Genomic DNA, 20,968 nt, shown 5'->3' on the forward strand with positions numbered 1-20,968 from the left:
GTCCGTTTATGGCTGCAAATTATGGTATTAACAAGCCCAGAAAAGATGTTCCTTTTCCTTTTTCTACAAAGGGGTTGTCGCTCGTTTGCGCAATTGACCGTAACTCCTTCCAGGGCGTGGTACTCCCGTAGAATGGGCAACTGCGTTGTAAGCCTGGCGAACTCGAGAAAGAGGACGGTTGCATTAGCGAATCTTCGCCGCAATTTCTTATTGCTCTTCTTGTTTTTCTACTTCTGTTTTCTATCTTTCTAGCTACTACTACGCCGAGTTTTTGATGTCACGGAGTTTTGAATCCGTGATGTTGCCGGGTGAAATGTTTATTTTTTTCGGTTCACCGAAAGAAAAACGAAGGGAACAAACTAAGTATCCAGGCGATTCAAGCGGAAATGAGAGAATTTAATTCCATCACCTTATTGGGCTCCAAAAAAGTCGAAATCAAGACCCCAGAAACGACACTTAAAAAGAATCGAATTTGAAGGGACCTTTCCATTCCAAAAGTAAGAGAGTTTTATTCTAGTAAAAAGCGACTTCTTATCCATCTGCCCCTCTTTAATTTTCTGTTTGATCGTTTTAAGCTTCAGCCCATGGCGTACTTCTGAGTCCAGCTCCGGGCCATAGCTTCGTACTTGGGTCTGTCGCTCTTGTACATGTGAGCGATCTCCGGCACAAGCGGGTCGTCCGGGTTCGGATCCGTGAGCAGGGAGCATATGGATAGTAAAACCTGCATGTTGAATGGGAATCACTTTCACATTAGCAAAGGATGTGCTGTTCAATAATTGTGCAGTACTATCATGTTGAATTAGAGAATGTTGGGTAATTTATGAACTGAGAAGGTATGGGGCAACGGACATCTGTGTCGGACTCATGTAGACCCGTCCGATTGAACTGCCCGATGTACATGGGTTCGGTTGCTAATACCGAGCAAATTTAGAACATTTCCTTCGTGTATGATCGCATATTTGCAGGAACCCATCGTTAAATCCGCAGCTTTTTTCCATCGAATCTAGAATCCGGAATAGTCTGTTCTCTGAACTTTCTCCCAGAGCATTTCGACGACTCAGTAATCGAAATAGGATCTGCAAGAAGAAGGAAGCACCTTGGATATAGTGAGGGCAGGACTCCACTGCTCCTTGAGAATGTCCAAGCATATGTTTCCATTGCTGTTAATGTTTGGATGGAATACCTTGGTCCTGAAAGCTACCTACTTTCCAAAAATATCAAAAAAATTAAATTCACATTCATATTGTTTGGCAAAATGCTCATTTAAATTTAACAACTCGGGTTAGCCCAAAAGAAAAAGTATTCACCTTTGGAGGCTTGAAAGGGTAGTCCGGTGGAAAATGAATTGTCACCAGAAACACTCCGCCCGAATATGGACTGTCATTCGGACCGATGATGGTCGCTTGCCAGTGGAACATGTCCTCAGCAATAGGGCCTAAGTCCGACACCATCGAAGTGAGTCCCAGAATATAGAAACAAAGCCTTCGAGAAACTTAGGTATTATATATGCATCTTGATATGACATTTTGCCCTTTAATTCCTTTTCAATCCCCTAATTCCACAAGCTAAGCCTTTCATGGAAAAGAGAATGACAAGAGGCTCTCGCGCCATCTTGCATTAGTATCATCGAGTTTTAGGAGTAGTAGGATCACTTTTAAGTAAGATGAAGAGATTGCACATGTTAAAGGATTGAGGAAATCTCAAAAGGAAAACATTGTGGAGGAGTATCTGATAATGTTGACAGGAACTAGGAGCACCTGCACTGCATGAAGTTGGAGGATCTCTTTGCAAGTCCCGGAGCTCTTTGAGGATTCTCTTCGACGCCATGGCGAGGAGACTTCTTTGTGGACGCTGGGAACGTGATTCTCTAATTCAACGGGACGGACGGATGACAAATGTTTCTCGTCGAAGACAGACCTGCGGCTCACAATGAACCTGGATATATAGCTTTATATATGAAGAGTGAGTGGTTTTGTGGTCCTGTGGAATTATAAAGAATGAACGAGCCCAGAAATTGCAGGGATTCCTAGAGAGGTATCAATTCCAAAGGGAGCGGCAGCACAAGAATCAAAGACGCCTTTTCTTTCTCTCTTTCCATGGTCATATTTCTTTAAGAAGAAAAAATAGAGATTTTTGATAAATTCTCGACCGTTCTCGATGACCACCTTTTGCCTTTGTGCAGTATATTTCTACACCGGTCGACATTTTTTTTTTTTTTTGGTCGGTCACCGGTCGACGTTGATAAGTAGGATTTCCGAAGAATCACTGGCTTGGGGTCATGAGATGAACCATGTATGTCCCACATATGGTAAGACAGAAGGCCTCATACGGTTCATATTTGGCGAAAGAAAGGTAGAAATCTCCACTGACGTTAAACTTGTAAAGAGGTTTTAACCCAACTGTCTTTTACTAGTAGAAACCCCATTACTTGGCAGAAGCTTCGGCTCAGGACAGGGTGCAAATGTTCAAAGGTAAATCACTTTAAATTATTCCCTGTGGATTTTTATGAAGAATTCCTACCCCGCCAATGGATTCATTCAATGTGCTTTTTACATGTGAAGTTGACATTTAAGTGGAGTATCCTTGCACAGAGACCTCTCATCAACATGCAGATTCCATTCCATCACCATCAACGATTCCAGTTCATCGCCAATTAGGCCAAAAAGAAGGCGGATCACACTAAGCCATGAGAACACCAACGAGCGAACAAACCATGGATGACTTGCACTGATTATTACCATAAACTCATTGACAGACAAAAGTCTCTGGATAGAAAGTTATTTGACATACCAGAAATTCACATGGCGAGTACTGCACAAACAAAATACAAGTTTCTCAACTGAAACATAGAAATTATAGCAAGATTGTGACAGGAAGAGTTGAATACTTGATACAAGAGCACCACCATGTAAAACTCCAAAAAAAACATTTATATTTTTCCCTGAAGGACCAGAATAGAAAAAAAGAGTGGGAAAGGAATGAGTTTTGAGGCGAGATTCTGGGCGTCTGGTCTGATCAACTTTGCTCCTTTCACATACCATGGAAGAGTGTTGACCACCGTTAATTTATCCTAAGGCCTACAATTCAACCATTTCATATCTCATGGAATAAAAGCAGACCCACAGGGAGAGAGAATCACTTTCCGATCTAAAAGAAAAGGGACGGTCAACGGATGCGGCTATCAAGATAAACCAATTTTGTAATCATAAAGTGATCACAAGCTGTACTGATAGAAAAGCATACAGACGTGGTCCATGTAAGAAAGGTTTTTTCTCTCATTAAATGCGGTTCGTTAATACATAGAAATATCAAAGTCAAGAATTGCAGACGACACGTGGACAAACACAAGAATTAGATCACCATGACGCCAATCGAGCAGTACTGGATGGTCTGATGCTTCACAAAGAAAGTCTTGTCACTTGGCACAACAAATCAGCAACATCTTCTTCTAAGAGCAAAGCAAGAACGGAGGAGATACAGGCAGAGCAACCAGCTGTTCTATCTTCAAGCTATTATCAATCACAATATGGAGCAGGCTTTTTGGGCTTTGCTCTTCTTTTTCTTTTGTTTGGGTGGTTGAAGGACAACTCTTATGGCTTGATCAAAGACTGCCTTCACATTCTGCAGTCACAAAGCGTGGCCATGTCAAGACATGACCGACAAAGGCATTCTAGAAAAAGATGCTAAGTTCTACTTTACATGCACAAGTACCTGCTGTGTCTTTGAGCTGCACTCAATATAAGCAGGTGAACCAATCAGCTTTCTCAACTCCTCTCCCTTGAAGGAAGGATAAATCAATTATTAGGACTCAGAAAGGGGACAAAAGTTGGAAAAAGAAGTCACTCGTGAGAAAAAAAATCCAGCATTTACAAGTACCTGAGCAGTAGTAATTGGCACTGCACCAGGATGATCTATAAAAAACTGCTTATCATCTCGAAGATCTGGCAAGATTTCATTCAAAACCCAAAACAACCAAGTTATTTACGATTAACAGAGCCACCATAAAAGGCAGATTAGAGTTTCAACAATTGCTGAAATTTGCATGCTTAGTCTTAGCTCAAAGTGAAAAATATTATCACAGGTAGACAGATATGGCATTTGCCAGAAATAAAACAGGCGTCATCTTCCTGCAACCAAAGACTACTTGCAGTATTCAAGATACAAAGATGCAAGAGCAAAGCTATCACTATGGAAAAACGTAAGGTTGCATGATAGACAGGTAATTCATCTTCATCAGCATTCCATGCTACCAACCTATTCAAGACTCTGAAAGTCCTCAAACTATCTTGCCTTTGTCATATTGACAATTAGGAAAGTAATTTATGCAACTTTTGACATTTTCTACCAAGTAATGTGCATAAATGGAGAGCAGTGACTTCGTGACAGATACCACCAGGGTCCTGGAACCATTAGTTCAACTGCCAACTGATCCAGAGTAAAGCTTGTGGGATTGTGACAACTTAAGTGCTATTACATCAATTAACCCCAGAAACACTTCATGAAGTAAAATGAAAGAAAGGTAAAGAAAGTGCAACATAGCATTGCCGCAATGTATAGATACTGGTGAAGACATGTAAGGAGCAGCACAAGAGGAGAAAAGCTGCCCCTGTATGGTAATGAGAAGTGGTCTTACCAAGCTTTGTCCCAACAAGAACAATTGGGACACCAGGTGCATAATGCTTCAACTCCGGAATCCACTGGTAATGAAACCAAAGATACAGATAGAATTATCAGCAATAGAGAGAGAGAGAGAGAGAGAGAGAGAGAGAGAGAGAGAGAGCTTCATTTGTCTGACCTTCTTAGAGACATTTTCATAGCTGGCCTTGCTGATGAGAGAGAATGCTAGAATGAAAACATCTGCCCCCCGATAACTCAAAGGTCTTAGTCTGTTGTAATCCTCCTGTCCTGTTCCACACAAAAAGAAGAATTAATCCAGGAGGCAAAAGCAAAACATCTAAGCTAACGAAAACACGGAGTCAATCAAAGAAAATGACCTGCAGTATCCCACAGTCCCAGGTTCACAGTGCTTCCGTTGACAACCACATTAGCACTGAAGTTGTCGAAGACGGTGGGCACATAATCCTATTTTCAACAAAAAGTCCAGTAAGAAGATGCTAAAGGTCACATGTTTAAGGAAAAACAAGATTGCGTTCTACAGTAAAATCATCCAATGGCACAATACAAATTAAGCCATATAGAACCATGGGTCCACGACTTGCTCAATTGGCGCGCGCACGCGCACACAGAAGGCATGCACAGCTGCGGGTGTACCCAAAGGCCCACAAGAATATAACAATAACGCAGAACCAACCAATGAACCTAAACCTACTTCCAAAACTAACCACATTTCTTTACCTTCCACCACTACTTTTTATAGAACTGTCACAGGAAACGGAAGCATTCGAATCAGGCGAAGGTGCAGCCCACGAAATGGTACTATTAAGATAATGCCGCCATCAACCAAGACAAAAAGAAGCTGCTAGGGAAAAAAAAAAAAATCTGCCGCGATCCATGCACTGCCGGTATCAAGTACAACTTTCAGAGTGTCATTGGACAACATCAACAAAACAATCTAATCCACAGCTCAAATATAGAAAGGAAGACAAAAGAGACAAAGGGCATCAAATAAAAGCCGAAAACTTGAAACAACAAAAAGAAAGAAAGGTCCCGTTTTTCCTCAAGTTCATCCAATTCCTCAATTACCCACATAGCTAAAAAGAAAGAAAAAGCAGAAAACAACGGAAAGTCTCACCTGCATTCCGAAGAATCATCCTAAAAGAAGCACTACGAAAAATTCATCGAAAAAGGGGAGAACATTTTCAAGATTCAACCCGTCCAAGAAAAAGAAGGGGAAAAAATCGACAGGAAACGGGAGGTCCCACCGTGGGGAAGGTGTTGCTGGTGTAGGAAATGAGCAAGCAAGTCTTGCCCACCGCCCCGTCGCCGACCGTCACGCACTTTATGAACCTCGACGCGCTCATCTTTCAAGACGCGAGAGAGACCCAAAAAAAACCCCCACTCCTTCCTCCTTCAGATCTTCTTCCCCGGACGAGCTGCGAAGACCTGATCGAATCACGCAGAGAAAGCCCAGCCTCCTCTTCACCTCCTCCTACTCCTCCTCCTCCTCCTCCACATCCACAAGAAATGAACGAGGCAAGAAACGCAAGAAATGCGAGCGAGCGAGCGAGCGGAGCTCAAGAAGAGGGAACCCTAGGGAGACCCAGAAGGGAGCTCTCGAAATGCGGAGCAGGGAGAGGCGGAATGCGATCGGGGGCGAGATCGAAATTTGCCCTGAAGCGCAGCGAGGGAGGAAGAGAGAGAAAGGGACAGAGAGAGAGAGAGAAGAGAGAGGAAAAGATTAGATTTTGAGGTTCGTTGGAGCTGTGCGGGAAAAAATGCAGTTGAAGCGTTCGTTGAGCGAACCAATCGATGCCAACAAATCCACCCGCTGCTTCTACTCTGTCTTTCGTCTGTCATTCTCTCTCTCTCTCTCTCTCTCTCTCTCTCTATATATATATATATATGAAAATCCTATTTGTGCTTTTTTTGAAAATATTTTGTTAGCTATTGATTCAGAAATCACTTATTAAATGACCAAATTGAATGATGCTTGCAGTTTATTATAGTCTTGGAGGTTTTGAACAATTTCATATTAGGTGAAGTTGACAACTTTCCCAAACTGGATTTTCTAACATTATCTTTGATAGAAGAGTAGATGGGAGTATTAAAATTCTTTTGGCTATTTTGAGCAATGTAGATGCACCTGCAGGAGTATGATAATTATTTCTTTCTCGCTTAACAAGAAGAAATGAATGAATTGGAGTTCGCAGGGGATTTCGAAGCACGCGCTGAAAACCGAGTGATTTTCATGTTGGACATTGGTTGATGGAGTTTTGAGGACACTTGTTAATATGATCCTTTCTAAATAATGCACAACATATCACTCAACCTCTGTGATTATTATGTGGCATGCGCATGGCATTGTCTCGCCACATGACACATTCAACAATCAATTTGTCTTTCTTAAATTTTTATTTTTCATTGGGTTTAGATATAAAAATACGGATAAAAAAAGATTATCTTTAATATATACTCCAATTTTTTTTCATTTCTTTTCAATTTCTTCTTTAATTGATTCCAAAAGTTAAAATATAAAACATCTTGAAATACATAATTCGCACCATGGTACCCTAATCAACTAATAAGTCGAAGATTATTGACTTATTATTCTTGAAACCTTCTCTTATTTGATTAACATTGAGAACAGAGATAAACACAAAATATCTTGAAATAAGTTACTATTACTTCTCCAAAATATTCTCTTTGGAATTTATCTATTATTAATTGTAATTTAATGAATAAATAAAATCTTGAAATAAATTAATTACTTTGTTGAACTTATGTATAATTTTAAAAGTACATATATCTTATTACACTAATAATAACATCTTGTAAATTAAAAAGTACAGAGTTTAAGGAATACTATTTTATTTATTAATCCGATTATATGATCTTAGGTGATATTGAGAGATAATGAGTTTTATATTGTTGTACTACAGTTTTTTTCCCCTTTTATCTAACAATTTTGAGGAAAAAAATAATTAATTGATTGTGAAATGATCTTGATATTATACACTTCCATAATGTGGATAAAGAAAAACAACCTGGCGTTTCGGATATCGTCAAATATATCCTTAAACAACATAGTCCAATTTTTTCATCGTAGTTTCACAAAAATATTTAAAATTGACTCAATTTTTTTAAATGATATATTTGATCCAATTCATATAAAACTATTAATATAATTTGCAGTAAGATAAAATTGATAAGGATTTAAACTTATCATATACTTAATTCATTTCTATGCTGGTTCGTAATATCCTAAATTTATAATTGCACTATACTTCTAATGTCACCTTAATCTAATATTGCCCAAGCCAAAAACATCATTAGGATTTGGTATATTATTTAGATACGTAAATATGCTTTTAGGTAATTTAATATAATAAAAGCTACCGTGCCACTTTGATTCAGATTCCTAATTCATATAAAAGTTAATGAATCCGAAGCGTCGGCAAGTTATGCAAATAAAAATTGGTAGGTCAATACAGAAGTTACTAATATGCAAATTATAAAAAAAAAAAAAAAAGAGTTGGTGATTTCATAAAAGTGCTAATAAGTTAACCCAGAAAAAAAGTCATCGGTCCTTCTTTTCTATTTTTCCCCCTACTACTAATGATTTTTTTTTTGGCACTTACCAAAACTCATCGACATTTATCATCATAAAAATAGATCAGTTTAGAGAAGGTTTGTCATTGGGGGAATTCATTCAATGTGTGGCATTTCCCTCCACTAATCCTCAGGAGTTCATCAGCTACCAACCAGAAATTCGGATCGCTTCTCGACTTGGTCATCATCTCCCAAATTTAGCGAGCGAGAGGAGAGAGAACAGTAGCTTGAAAGAGGAAGAGAATCAAAGAAGAAACGACATAAACGGAAATTCAAGACCATTCACTTGAACATGACGTGAAGTGACCCTTGCCTCACACCCCACCACCTTCTTCTCTAAACTATCTTCTTCTTCTTCGTCATCGGATTGCCTACGCTTCAGCATCCTCATATAGTCTGAGGAGAATAATCTTCTCGCAAGACGGTTTTCTGGGTCGATCCATGCCGGCCGCGTCTTCATCTGGTTCTGCCAGGAAGTCTCGATCTTTCCCATTAGCAAAAACGCGTTCCAGGAAAAGGAAGCCACAGACATTTTTAAGCAAGATTGGTAGTTTTGGCAATATAATGCAAGAGCAGAAGATGTTGAAATTAGGCCAGGTGTTTCTCGCGGCGCTCCTGGCTTTCATTTCAGTGCTCTCTGCAGTGGCCGACAAAGCTCCAGGAGTGACTTATGATGCAAGGTCTTTGATCATCAATGGAAGCAGAGAGCTTCTCTTCTCGGGTTCCATCCATTACCCGCGTAGTACCCCCGAGGTAAATCTCGTGTTTCTATTTATATTCATTTGAGGTCATTTCAATTGGAATTCGGAACCGACAGATGCTGTTCTTGTTTTTGGAACTAGATGTGGGGAGACATTCTACACAAGGCGAAAAAGGGCGGTCTCAATGTGATTCAGACTTACGTCTTTTGGAACGTTCATGAACCAGTGCAGGGTCAGGTAGCACTTCAGCTTCGCTGGTTTGCCTATTTTGTGAGCTGTTTCTAGGATTTGAGATGTTTACGCAGTTTGAGCTTATCCTGCAGTACAATTTCAATGGAAACTATGATTTGGTCAAATTCATCAAAATGATCGGCAAGCTAGGAATGTATGCAACGCTAAGGGTCGGTCCGTTCATAGAAGCTGAATGGAATTTCGGGTATGATCTGATTTCTCTGCACTTTCATTCCTCTTATGACTTTCAGCTATCATGTCTCGTGATCGTGTTCTGTGCAGAGGCTTCCCGTATTGGTTGAGAGAGGTACCGAACATCACCTTTCGGACCGACAATGAACCATTCAAGGTAAATAATGCTCTTCATAGTTCTCTTGGATGGAGTGGGCATGCCTAACAAGTTTCGGGGTTTCTTCCAATTTGCAGTACCACATGAAAAAGTTCACCAAAGTAATCATAAAGAAGATGAAGGATGAGAAGTTGTTTGCTTCTCAAGGCGGCCCCATTATCTTATCTCAGGTTGAGCGTCGCACTTAAAAGAAATCCAGAAGATCTTTTGCTAGATCAAGAAAATTCAATTTTCCTGGTTGATGACTGCAGATTGAGAACGAGTACACCAACGTTCAGCTGGCTTATAAAATGCTAGGAACTCGATACATCCAGTGGGCAGGAAAGATGGCCGTGGGGCTCAAAACAGGAGTTCCGTGGGTTATGTGCATGCAGAAGGACGCTCCTGATCCTGTGGTAAGATATTTTTTTTTCGTTCCTGATATGTCATCTGTTCACGGCGAATGCCTAAGCATTTTGTAACGTGCCGAGAAACAAACATAAAGTGCAGATCAACGCATGCAACGGCAGAAACTGTGGGGATACCTTCACCGGTCCAAACAGTCCCAATAAACCTAGGCTGTGGACCGAGAACTGGACTGCTCAGTAAGTATTTCCAAAACATCAGATTTTTCTCCTCCATATATGTTCCACGGCCTTAGCAGATCAAAATCGTTGTATCGTAGATGCTACTCTTTCACGATGAATAAGTTCTGTAACGACTAAGTAAGATCCGTTCAGACTTGCTCTACATATGCATTAACCAAGGCAATGGCCAAATAACAGATACAGAGTGTTTGGTGACCCTCCATCCCAAAGATCTGCAGAAGATCTCGCATACTCTGTCGCTCGTTTCTTCTCCAAAAACGGCACTCTGGCAAACTATTACATGGTATGTTAAGCCCATCTCCACAGAATTAACATGAATTGTAGTAGGTCGATATGGTTTAAGACCCTTTTGGTACGGTGGACTACTTGTATTGTTGTGTCTGGCAGTACTACGGTGGAACAAATTTCGGCAGAACACCATCCTCTTTTGTAACTACTAGATATTACGATGAAGCTCCCATTGATGAATACGGTAAGTCTCCCTGGTTCTTTGTTCGATTGAACCTCTGTTTGTCCATAAGAACTGAACTTACCGTTATGCCGTTCCTATTTTCTGGACTACACGGTTCTGCCTAAAAAAATTCGGTCTTTCCAATGAATAGTCATCGAGAAAATTCACAAAGCTTACCAGCTATGGCGATTTATTTTCTTTAGGATATGGCTAGGTTGAATCATTGGATAAGGTTGTACTGAAGCAGTGATTTACTATATGTAGGTCTGTTGAGGGAGCCGAAATGGGGTCACTTAAGAGACTTGCATTCGGCTTTGAGGTTGTGTAAGAAAGCCCTGCTTTGGGGGACTCCCACGGTCCAAAATTTGGGAGAAGGACTCGAGGTATAAAAATAGGAAACGAAAGCGTGGGCCAAACCTGAAACCTGATATATTCAGTAGATTCAGCTTACCCTTGAACAGAGATGCGACAAAGCTGAGCGAATTTTACATTGCAGGCCCAAGTCTACGAGAAACCAGGTACTGGCATCTGTGCCGCCTTTCTATCCAACAATAGTACTCGGCTTCCTAGACAAGTGATGTTCAAGGGCATTGAGTATTACCTACCTCAGCGATCTATCAGCATCCTTGTCGATTGCAAGACTGTGGTCTATAACACGGGAACGGTACCACTGGAGACCAGCTCTTGTTTCTTTCACTCGAGTGAATTTTAGTGAGGTCTATGCAAGTTGTAATACGTCTATGTATTATCAGGTTGTCTCGCAGCACAGTTCGAGAAAATATCATCAATCAGAGATAGCTAACAAGAATCTACGGTGGGAAATGTGGCGGGACAATATTCCGACGACCAGCGATGCTCCTATTAAGTCAAAGAGTCCTCTAGAATTGATGAGCACGACAAAAGACACGACAGATTATCTGTGGTATGCTACCAGGTAAGCAACTAAGCATTCCTCCAAGAAGTAAAACCTGGGAAGCTAAAATGCATCCCTAGTTACCTTACTACTTAGTAGAACTTCAATATGTCCTTACTTGTTGTTTGGCAGCATTAAATTGTATCCCACCGACTTACCCTTTAGAAAGGACATCATTCCAGTCCTTCAGGTGGCGAATCTCGGCCACTTGATGCATGCCTTTGTCAACGGAGAGTATATAGGTACTGCATTTTATCCTCAGTCTCGTTGTTTCGAAGGATTTTCGGCAAAAGGGCTACTTGTCCAGACATTCTCTGGCCATCTGGTACAGTCCTGGAGAAGGAGGATGTGACAAATACTCAGTAGTCTTTAATTTCTCACGAGTACATTTCGCCTGCTTCACAGGGTCCGGTCATGGAAGCAACATAGAGAAGAGCTTTGTCTTACAGAAACCAATCGAACTAAAACCTGGACTCAATAACATATCTCTGCTGAGCGCGACAGTTGGTTTACCGGTAATAACGTGGTCGAATCCTTCTACTGTCTTGGTGTCTTTTTCTCCTTTACATTGCAAACATGACGTGAGAGACGTGTTGTCACTTCCCAATCTTCATTATGCTTCAGGATAGCGGAGCCTACATGGAGCACCGGTTTGCTGGAGTCCACAAAGTGACACTCAAAGGCCTCAACACCGGGACCCTCGATCTGTCGCTCAATGGATGGGCGCATAAGGTAATCAAACCATGGCTAGTTTTTCACACGAAAGTCTTGGGACACAAAGACAAACCCAGGCTCAGTCCTGATGCTGCAGGTAGGCTTGGACGGTGAAAAACTCCATGTCTACAGACAAGGGGGCTCTCACAGGGTACAGTGGACGAAAGCTAAAAAACACGGACAACCTCTCACCTGGTACAAGGTACATCAGAGACAAAATTTCCCATTCATTGCCAAATGAAGAAGAAGAAGATTCGTGCGAAAATGTTCTGATAGATTTTAGCCGATTCCTAGGCTTATTTCGATGCTCCTGAAGGAAACGATCCTGTGGTGATGCAACTTGGAACGATGTCGAAGGGCATGGCCTGGGTCAATGGCAAGAGCATTGGCAGATACTGGTCGTCTTACCTGAGTCCTCTAGAGAGGCCATCCCAGGATGTGTAAGTATTTCACAATTTGCAATAAAAAAACAGAAAAACAGAAAAATGGATGACTTCTTTTTGCAGATACCATGTTCCGAGAGCGTTCCTGAAGCCGACAGACAACCTTCTCGTTCTGTTGGAGGAAATCGGAGGAAATCCTGAAGGTGTCAAGATCTTGACAGTGAGCCGAGATGTCGTCTGTAGCTTCATCCATGAACGCGATCCGGTGACTGTGAAATCGTGGAAAACAAACGGCGGTCTGATTCGAACTGTTGCGGATGACATGAAGCCGAGGGCTCATTTGCAGTGCCCGGAGGACAAGAAGATCGTCAAGGTCGAGTTCGCGAGCTACGGCAACCCGTTTGGCGCTTGCGGAAGTTACGGCGTCGGCAACTGTTCGGCAGCCAAGAGCCAGAAAGTCGTTGAGCAGGTTTCTTACCTCTCTCTTACACACACGCCCGCACGAACGTACACGCGCATGCACCAATTCATTGCCGTCGCAACGAATAAAATGCTGCGCAAGTATTTCCCACATCGACATCTCTCGTTCTCTTTAAATCTACTTGCTTCTCTTCCTAGTCTGCCAGTTAGTCTGTCGACGTCTGTTCAACTTTCGAGCTGAGAAACTGCTCGTGCACTTAACAACTCGTCCGCATTTTGCGTGTGCTCGAGCAGCGCTGCCTGGGAAGAAGCAAGTGTTCCGTGAAGGTGGAGCGAAAGAACTTCGACAAGGCGGGCAGTCTGTGCCCCGACGTGCTGAAGATGCTGGCCGTCCAGGTGCGTTGCGGCGACGGGAAGAGTGCGCCGAGCAAAGCCGGAGAAGGTAGAGATTCGTGAGAACAGGACAGGGACGCGGGACCTTTAGGAACGAGCTAGTTGCAGTCGACGGCCTTTGGGAAGAAGAGTTCGAGCAAGCCTTTTGATTTTTCAGCTCCAAATTTTGACAATTTCAATTCATGTGGAATCTCAAAATTTTTTTTCGACCAAAAAAATCATGTGATAAAATTCAAAAATACTGATTGGGTCCTTAAGTTAGTGCCTCGAAATATCTTATAAAGAAATATATCGATTCTCGAATTATCAAGTATTGTAAATTTTCTTGGTATAGTCGCTTTAACAAGCGTCTTAGGCATTTCCTTCGTGAAATCCTACTGTTTTTTACAAACTTCATTTTTGTTATTTTTGTGAACAAGACTTTTGTTCGAGTAGGTTTTACCCTAAACAAAAATAATGCACCTTTTTGCACTAAACCATATTGTCACTGATTAAAAAAAAAGAAGAAAAAATCTATTAACTAAGTACGAATCAAGCAATCCACCACTTCTATTTCAATCTTCAAACTTTATAGATAGCTTTTTGTGTGTATATTGAAATCATACGAGATTCGTGATAGATAAAGTCGTTACACTTTAATTTACCGACGAAAGTCATACGTGTCAGCATTACTCTTGATTTTTCGATCAAAAAAGTGATCGAGTCAAAGTCCAAATCAATTCATATATATTAATTCATGTCAACTGATATGGAATAATTGTCTGATATAATCTAGAAGTGATTGAATTTCCATAATCATATATATTAATTCATGTCAACTTGATTATAATGTCATTGTGGAATAATTGCCTGATATACGGTGTCGTTTCGTTCGGGTTTCACGCCTTCAACGGTACTCCCGTCGCACACCCGAGCAAAACCCTCCGCCCTCGGCTTGTCACCCACGCCTCGCGAAAACCGCGCCTCTCTCTCTACCCAATCCCGCCATTTTCATTCTCTGCAATCGCCGTTCGCTCGGTTCCCATCCGAGAGCCTCGCCGACCGCCGACGATGCCGTGAGCTTACGCCGTTCGGCGATCGTCGGACCTTGGCGCTTCGCGATGGGGAAGAGGGACGCGGTCGTCGTTTTGTCGTCGGACGACGGAGGCGACGAAGGCGAAGGCGAAGGCGAAGGCGAAGGAGCGCTGAGCTCGAGTCGGAGCCGCTCGAAGCCGGCGGCGAAGCCGCACGTTGCTCGGTCGGAGCCGAGGAGAGCGAAGAAGCCTCGGGTTTCGGGCTCCCGATCCCGATCGTCGTCGTCCAGGCAGTCCTCCATCGTAGACGAGGTATAGTTGCTCCGACGTCATCCATTTCTCCGTGATCTTCCGTCTTTTTCCAATTAGGAGAAGGCTCTTACGTCCGATGTATTTGTTGCGTTTCAACTTAGTACGTGAGTCCTTCGTATTAGTGTGGGGATTTATGGTCACCGGTCAGTGGTGGCTAGTGAGACTTAAGCTGCCTGGAGAACTGCCGATAAAGATGGAGTGAAAATGGCACTTTTAGTCTGCTTAAGGAATGTCGGCAATAGAAGTAGTTCATGAGGGGAAACAAAAAGAAAAATTTGAAGTTGATCCTGCTACTGGACTTTCTGAAATTTTGGGTTTAACCTATTGCAGTTTCAGTTTTTAGAGGAAGACTTCAATGAAGTATTCACTGGTGCCAAGGTAACAACGGGTATGCCCTTGCCTTTTTTCTTTTCGAAAAATATTTATCGTGCCCTAGTTTTAGTATGCACTATGTTGTTGCTTGGGAAGCATTATTTCGTCGCTTGCATATTTTATTTCGGTGATATCTAGTGATAGTGGAAGGCTCTCAGTGTTCAGCAACTGGAATGGGTTATTGACTGCCCAAGTGAAATGTGATGCAAAGCAATGCAACTTTGTATGCCAGTTGTCACATCCTTAGCCGGTCTTTCAAACAAGAGTTGATACAGGGTGAGCCTCGAGGGGCTAAAGTGCAATCTTAGAAGGAAGTTTTTTATAACACTGAGAAAGGATTATGACCTCGCAAATAGAGATGATTTAGTACTGTCATCTAGGGGTATTCACTAAACAAAAGCTCTACAGTCTTTAATTGCGCTTTATATTATCATTGAGGTGTTTAGATGATATTGGTCCTTTTATTCTCTAAGTTTGAGCTTCAGACTGTATTTTGTTTCACAAATCTGCTTTTGTTTGTTGGTGTGTTTCTATTGTTTCCTTTATCCGGTAGCCCTTAGTTGTTCTGGATGGTATGTGGAGCAGGTTTTGGTAGGAGCACTGCCAAGGAGTCATGGGTTGATAAGTATAAACCATGTACTTTTGAAGAGCTTGCAGTACACAAGAAAAAGGTTGATCCAGCTTGCTCAATTTTTGTGTATGAGACTGAATGTCATGATATTGATTATTCTTTGATTGTAGGTTGAAGAAGTGAAATCATGGTTTGAGGAACGATTGATTACTTCAAAGGTACTTCCGTTATTTATGAGGGCTACCAATATGAGGTGTTCACCACACACTTAGTTGGAAACTTGTTCAGGATGAGTCTTCTTAGCAATACTATTGACAAAGGTTTATGAACTGTTGTGATCTGGTGCTGTCTTTGCATGTGGGCGTGTTTAGGATTGATGGGTGATTCTGCTGCTGTTGAACTAAGTGGTGGATGGTCATAAGAGTGTGTATAATACAACATAAGCCGTTTCAACTTTTCACCTTGTGCTTATTATCAGCAAATGTTTGACTATCAGCATGGGTACAAAATTCATGCACACATAAATCGGAAGCTTTCTTAAATGATGACGATGATAGTGGTGATGGTGGTTGTGATTGTAACGATTGTTATGGTCCATGTGGTTCTGGTGTCTTCCATGAAATATTACATAATGGTATCCATTCCAAAGACAGATTTAAGTCTCCAAGAAATAGGGATGTTTTGGCAACAAAAATTTAGTTCCTTTCTGCATAATAGAATAATCACTAAAAGGACGACCTGTGGAAAATTTGTTTTCCTTTCCCTTCCTTGTGAAAATTAATGCTCCACATTCTTAAATTGCAGGATAACCTCGGTGATCATGTTCTTGTTATTACTGGGCCAGCTGGTGTAGGAAAATCTGTATGTCTTCCTTTCTCTTATATTAAACAAACATCTTAATGAAGATGTGAGCTTTAGTCGTATCTCCAGTTCAAGCATACTTCTTGTAATTATATTGGGTGAATATATTGATGCATTTTCAGTTCAGCATTCTTGTGTCTGAAGCGGCATAGTTATGAAGTTGGACTTGGAGACACTAGTTTAGACCACAAACATTGTTGGTTTGACTGGTTTGTTTGTGGTTTATTTCTAATCTAATGTGAAGTTGGTCCAAACCTTGAAAATGTTTTGCTTTCTGAAACTGGATGTGCCCGCGAAAATTATTCTCTATTTAATCTCTCAGACAGGTTATGCAGAAACTGCTTTGACTATTTCATCATGCCTAGCTTTAAGGTCTGTCTGTATAGACTTTTACTTTTGCTTAATCTAAATCTGGGGGCGGATGCATGTCGACTTTTTTTTGGCACTAAGCACCCAAAACTTTCATGACATACAAATATTGACACATAGATTCACATGTATTTTTTTTACAATCTTTTGAAACTTGGATTTTTTTTCTAAATTTTAGCGAGAAAGCCAAAATGTACTTTCTACTTGAACTTAACTAACTGAACAAGCCCTTATTATCTCCCTATGATTGGATCTCTACCTGATAGTGTGGACATGGACTTGACACTAACTCATTCTAACTTATTAATTTTGAGTTTTTAAACTGATCTGCGGCCATCTGCTGAATAAATGCACGATCTTGGAATCTGAGGAAAAGTGTATTTTGGGGAACATTTGGCTTAGTGGATAATGATACTTTTTGTCTGCCCCTGCCTGCATTTTGTTTTTCATTTGATTCTTCTAACCTTCTTGTATCTGATAAAGGAAAAAATGCTCTTTTATTTCTCACCTGATTGGACTATTGTCTCATGACTTCTGCACTTAGTGCTGGCACCTATAAGTTCAAGCATTGCGATGTTGAAATAAGAGATCTGTTGTGCAGGCTACTATTTATGTTGTTGCATCTCACCTAGGAGCCACATTGTGTGAGTGGAACACGCCTACTCCAACAGTCTGGAAGGAATATGTCCATAACAGTAACACAGGTATATAAACATCAATTGGTTTATTGAATCTCTCATGGTTAAGTTCTGTCAGTGAACACATGTCACTCCCTCTTTTTTGCCTGGACTGTCTCTGCTCATAAATACTTCTGAACAGGCAGTGATTTTGCTCTGGCGTAAGGGTAAAAGTATGTGTACACTGTTGTCAAACTGGCAATTAAGATTCTAAAATTTCCTTATTTATTGATGAGTTATTTTGATCTACTGTCAGGGCAGTATGTATCTAAGTTGGATGAGTTTGAAGCTTTTGTTGAGAGAACAAGAAAGTATGGACTGATTTCTCAATCATCTGCTGGAGAGTCAAAATCATCAGCAATACTCCTCATTGATGATCTACCCATGACGCATGGGAATGTTGCATGTAGAAGACTGCAGAACTGTCTACATCTTCTTGTGCAATCTACTCATATACCAACAGCTATTCTAATAACTGATTATGGTCGAGTGGATTCGGCTGACAGGGAAGCACGATTCTTAGAGGAACTCCATTTGTCCCTTGAAAGTGCTGGAGCTCGTAAAGTCAGCTTCTTGAACTAGTTCTACAGTTATCCTTGGATAATATACATATTTTACTCGTGTGCCTGACTTGTAGCCTATCTCCTTGAAATTCTCAGATTGCATTTAATCCTATCACCAGTAATGCCATTAAGAGGATACTTTCCAAAATATGTAGACAGGAGAAGCGCAATGTGGCTTCCGAACAGATTGATTTAATAGCGAAGGCAAGTGGAGGCGACATCCGACATGCAATCACAGCCTTACAATTTTTTTGTCTTAAGGTGGACTGGCCATCCTTTTCTTCGTCCAGTCCAACTACAGTATACGATCTTAATTTTGGCAGAGATGAGACAATCTCTCTCTTCCATGCCCTGGGAAAGTTTCTCCATAACAAAAGAGAGAGTGTTTCTCCATCAGGTAAGTTCTGATGTAGGCTTGAGATTTATTGTGATTTCGTTTGGATGTTTCTAGCTTTAGCCCCATGATGGCACTGTCTTCTCCAGTCACTGCACTTACAATCTTCTTATCATGATATATTGATGGGAGACATCTTGGCATGTGCTTGTGCTGTCTGCATGTGACTTAGTAGGGTGTAAGCAAGGTTAAGGTTACTGCACGGCATGTTTCTGTGTGATTACCTGTGTGCCAGCTTTTTGTTGTTTTGTAGGGAAAGATCCACACCTCATGCAAGAGAAATTTATGAGATTACCCTTTAAGATGGATGCTCCAGAGAAGGTCCTTTCTCAGGCACATGGGCAAGCAAGACCAATTGCTGATTTTCTGCATGAAAATGGTACTTCTCCCCTTCCAACATAGCTGTGCTCTGTGCTTTCTTGAAAAACAAAGAGATAAGATTGCTAGCAACGACCATTCTACTGCTGATGGACTCTTTCTATAATTCCTGTTGCAGTTCTAGACTTTCTTGATGAGGAGGCTGTTGATGATGCCTCTGCTGTGCTTTCTTATTTGGGTGATGCTGATGTGCTCTTGCACAGTTTTCATGGAGCAGTAGCTAGAAATTATGAGGCAGAGGGTGTTGTACAGTCAGCTGCTGCTTCAATTGCTGTTCGAGGGGTGCTTTTTGGAAACTCTCATCCATTGCCCCCCAGGTTTCCCTTTATACACATTGAGCATGCTATTTACGTTTGTCTTTCTTTTTTCTTTTTTGAGTAATTTCAAATGTTTATATGAACTACCTGCCAATCCTTTATGAGGTGCAGGTGGCATTCCATTCGTAAGCCGAAACTCTGGCAGAGTGAGAAATTCTCTTTGCACAACAAGGTATGCTTGGCGTTAACGCTTTGCATCTTCCATTTGTTTTATCAAGGAACTCTCTACTCATCATGATTGCTGTTTATTTATTTAAATTTTTTTTTTTTGAGGATTTCTGAAATTGAAAATTGCAAAGTCAGTAGAAGAATGACCTTCAAGCAAATGCGTGCCCTTCAAGTAAATGTTAAATTTACTAAGCTTGTCATCTTCACAGATTTTAACTCCTTTGGCACACTAATTTGGCATGCTTGCAGCTTGTATTGTGCCCCTTCTAATTCTTATTGAAATGTAGCATTCGATTTTTAATCATCAAGAGAACAATCCCAAGTTTGCTGGGTCTACTCATGCTGCCTTCATCCAGCTGCGACAGCAGATATTTGTCCTCTAGTTGTTAGACTTTGCAAACATGATCTTTCTGCTTTTGTCATTTGGACTTCCTTAAATAAGTCGCAATTATATCCCCACCGTTCGCATGGTGTAATAACTGAATTCTCAAATGCTTTAATTAAAAAAATAAAAACCCTGGACCTTGAAAGCACTCGATGCTTTATTATTGTTGTTTTCCAAACAGCCCGTAACTGTTATACTCATAAGGATCGGAGCCACTTATATTACTCTACAATATCCACTGATGTCACCCTCTGTGGTTGGCATAGAAAGTATGTTGGATGAGATTTTAACCATTATTTTTCTGGCCATGCAAAATTTATACCTTTGAAATCTTGTCACGGTTTGGCTGCAGGATGAGATGTTAAGACAGAGATTCATGGTTTATAATGGAGTTAGCTCAATTGATACGTCAGTAATAGCTACTGAGTACATGCCTGCGTGTAAATGGCTTCAGCATAGACTCCAAGCTCATGAAGTGATGATGCTGAGCACTGAGATTGAAGATGGGATCAGTTTAGATGACCGAGAAGTCAAGACATCTGATGATGAAATTGAGGAGTGGTGAGTTGGAGTCTAGTCTGTTCATGATAATGTGCAAGAGCTCCGTGGTTTGCTTCCCCTAGTATGTACAGTATCCTCATTATGGGTCTGTATGTGTATTCCTGCTTGCATTAGACAATCCAACCTGGAATTACAACGACCCGGAATCACAACGACCCAATTGGAAGAGCAGAGCTCTACCAACTGAGCTATGTCGCCTTGCCAAACAGAGTTCCTTGTATAGCATTAGGTTGAGTAAAATTTTGGAGTTTTCCTTTGTGTATTTCGTCCTTTACTTCTTCAAGGAAAGTTAGATTGTATGCAGAGCAAAACGAAAAGGGAAAATCAAATCGTAGGTCTTTCTTGATCTTGACAAGTTATGAGCGAACTAAAATCCTTTCTTGAGCCATCTGTTAAACTTGATACAGCTTCGCCAGCTTACTGCAGTTTACTAGCAAGATGTGAAATGTGCACGTTCAATTTGCAACTGATAATCATATATACTATCTCCTGGTTAACCTTCGGTGAAAAAGATGCTGATGCGTTGCCCACGTTCAGACTATTGGGTCGATTCTTCATGTGGAAAATCAACACATGGGAAAGACAAGATTAGCTGTAAATGAACGGTCCGGGGCTGTCTTATTAATTATACGAAAGGAGCAATGATAACCTCTCAC

At 41.1% G+C, this 20,968-nt stretch overlaps 4 protein-coding genes across 5 annotated transcripts; 2 read left to right on the top strand and 2 right to left on the bottom strand.

Annotated features, from left to right (window-relative positions):
- Window positions 1–388: 388 nt before the first annotated feature.
- On the bottom strand, window positions 389–1,945 carry LOC104419641 (ubiquitin-conjugating enzyme E2 28). The gene is made up of 4 exons (XM_010031358.3): window positions 1,758–1,945; window positions 1,308–1,435; window positions 1,097–1,201; window positions 389–721 (listed from the first exon to the last, which is right to left on the bottom strand). Exons 1-4 carry the CDS (start codon window positions 1,825–1,827, stop codon window positions 578–580), a joined length of 447 nt encoding a protein of 148 aa, XP_010029660.1. The 5' UTR covers window positions 1,828–1,945; the 3' UTR covers window positions 389–577.
- Window positions 1,946–3,179: 1,234 nt separating this feature from the next.
- Window positions 3,180–6,470, bottom strand: LOC104419642 (rac-like GTP-binding protein RHO1). The gene is made up of 7 exons (XM_010031359.3): window positions 5,883–6,470; window positions 4,995–5,082; window positions 4,796–4,905; window positions 4,634–4,697; window positions 3,877–3,941; window positions 3,712–3,777; window positions 3,180–3,621 (listed from the first exon to the last, which is right to left on the bottom strand). The coding sequence occupies exons 1-7, from the start codon at window positions 5,979–5,981 to the stop codon at window positions 3,520–3,522; spliced, it is 594 nt and encodes a 197-aa protein (XP_010029661.1). The 5' UTR covers window positions 5,982–6,470; the 3' UTR covers window positions 3,180–3,519.
- Window positions 6,471–8,670: 2,200 nt separating this feature from the next.
- On the top strand, window positions 8,671–13,434 carry LOC104419643 (beta-galactosidase 13). Its single transcript, XM_010031360.3, has 19 exons — window positions 8,671–8,982; window positions 9,072–9,167; window positions 9,254–9,366; window positions 9,444–9,510; window positions 9,588–9,680; window positions 9,762–9,905; window positions 10,000–10,094; window positions 10,275–10,380; window positions 10,485–10,569; window positions 10,813–10,931; window positions 11,045–11,212; window positions 11,301–11,482; window positions 11,594–11,703; window positions 11,867–11,976; window positions 12,086–12,193; window positions 12,273–12,377; window positions 12,470–12,615; window positions 12,682–13,027; window positions 13,273–13,434. The coding sequence occupies exons 1-19, from the start codon at window positions 8,671–8,673 to the stop codon at window positions 13,432–13,434; spliced, it is 2,667 nt and encodes an 888-aa protein (XP_010029662.3).
- An 874-nt stretch (window positions 13,435–14,308) lies between these two features.
- Window positions 14,309–20,696, top strand: LOC104419644 (cell cycle checkpoint protein RAD17). Of its 2 annotated transcripts, none has more exons than XM_010031361.3 (12): window positions 14,309–14,696; window positions 15,027–15,084; window positions 15,654–15,739; window positions 15,810–15,857; window positions 16,444–16,500; window positions 17,471–17,573; window positions 17,803–18,110; window positions 18,206–18,506; window positions 18,739–18,882; window positions 19,000–19,198; window positions 19,310–19,370; window positions 20,104–20,696. In XM_010031361.3, exons 1-12 carry the CDS (start codon window positions 14,472–14,474, stop codon window positions 20,314–20,316), a joined length of 1,803 nt encoding a protein of 600 aa, XP_010029663.2. In that variant the 5' UTR covers window positions 14,309–14,471; the 3' UTR covers window positions 20,317–20,696. The 2 variants fall into 2 exon arrangements, with proteins under 2 accessions (XP_010029663.2, XP_010029665.2); XM_010031363.3 differs by having other exon boundaries at window positions 14,310–14,696; window positions 18,757–18,882.
- The last annotated feature ends 272 nt before the right edge of the window (window positions 20,697–20,968 follow it).

The sequence above is a fragment of the Eucalyptus grandis genome, chromosome 9 (genome assembly GCF_016545825.1).
Source record: "Eucalyptus grandis isolate ANBG69807.140 chromosome 9, ASM1654582v1, whole genome shotgun sequence".
NCBI lineage: Eukaryota > Viridiplantae > Streptophyta > Magnoliopsida > Myrtales > Myrtaceae > Eucalyptus > Eucalyptus grandis.

Excerpts from the sequence above, each read along its gene's own strand:
- LOC104419643 (XM_010031360.3), top strand. The coding sequence starts at position 8,671 with ATGCCGGCCGCGTCTTCATCTGGTTCTGCCAGGAAGTCTCGATCTTTC. Across the intron at positions 10,381-10,484 it reads CTCTGGCAAACTATTACATG|TACTACGGTGGAACAAATTT; the intron begins GTATGTTAAGCC and ends TGTGTCTGGCAG. Across the intron at positions 12,194-12,272 it reads TCAATGGATGGGCGCATAAG|GTAGGCTTGGACGGTGAAAA; the intron begins GTAATCAAACCA and ends CTGATGCTGCAG.
- LOC104419642 (XM_010031359.3), bottom strand. The coding sequence starts at position 5,981 with ATGAGCGCGTCGAGGTTCATAAAGTGCGTGACGGTCGGCGACGGGGCG. Across the intron at positions 4,906-4,994 it reads GGGACTGTGGGATACTGCAG|GACAGGAGGATTACAACAGA; the intron begins GTCATTTTCTTT and ends TGTGTGGAACAG. Across the intron at positions 3,778-3,876 it reads TGCCAATTACTACTGCTCAG|GGAGAGGAGTTGAGAAAGCT; the intron begins GTACTTGTAAAT and ends CCTTCCTTCAAG.
- LOC104419644 (XM_010031361.3), top strand. The coding sequence starts at position 14,472 with ATGGGGAAGAGGGACGCGGTCGTCGTTTTGTCGTCGGACGACGGAGGC. Across the intron at positions 18,111-18,205 it reads AAAGTGCTGGAGCTCGTAAA|ATTGCATTTAATCCTATCAC; the intron begins GTCAGCTTCTTG and ends TGAAATTCTCAG. Across the intron at positions 18,883-18,999 it reads TGATTTTCTGCATGAAAATG|TTCTAGACTTTCTTGATGAG; the intron begins GTACTTCTCCCC and ends TTCCTGTTGCAG.
- LOC104419641 (XM_010031358.3), bottom strand. The coding sequence starts at position 1,827 with ATGGCGTCGAAGAGAATCCTCAAAGAGCTCCGGGACTTGCAAAGAGAT. Across the intron at positions 1,436-1,757 it reads TCCAACTTCATGCAGTGCAG|GCCCTATTGCTGAGGACATG; the intron begins GTGCTCCTAGTT and ends TGTCGGACTTAG. Across the intron at positions 1,202-1,307 it reads ACCCTTTCAAGCCTCCAAAG|GTAGCTTTCAGGACCAAGGT; the intron begins GTGAATACTTTT and ends TTTGGAAAGTAG.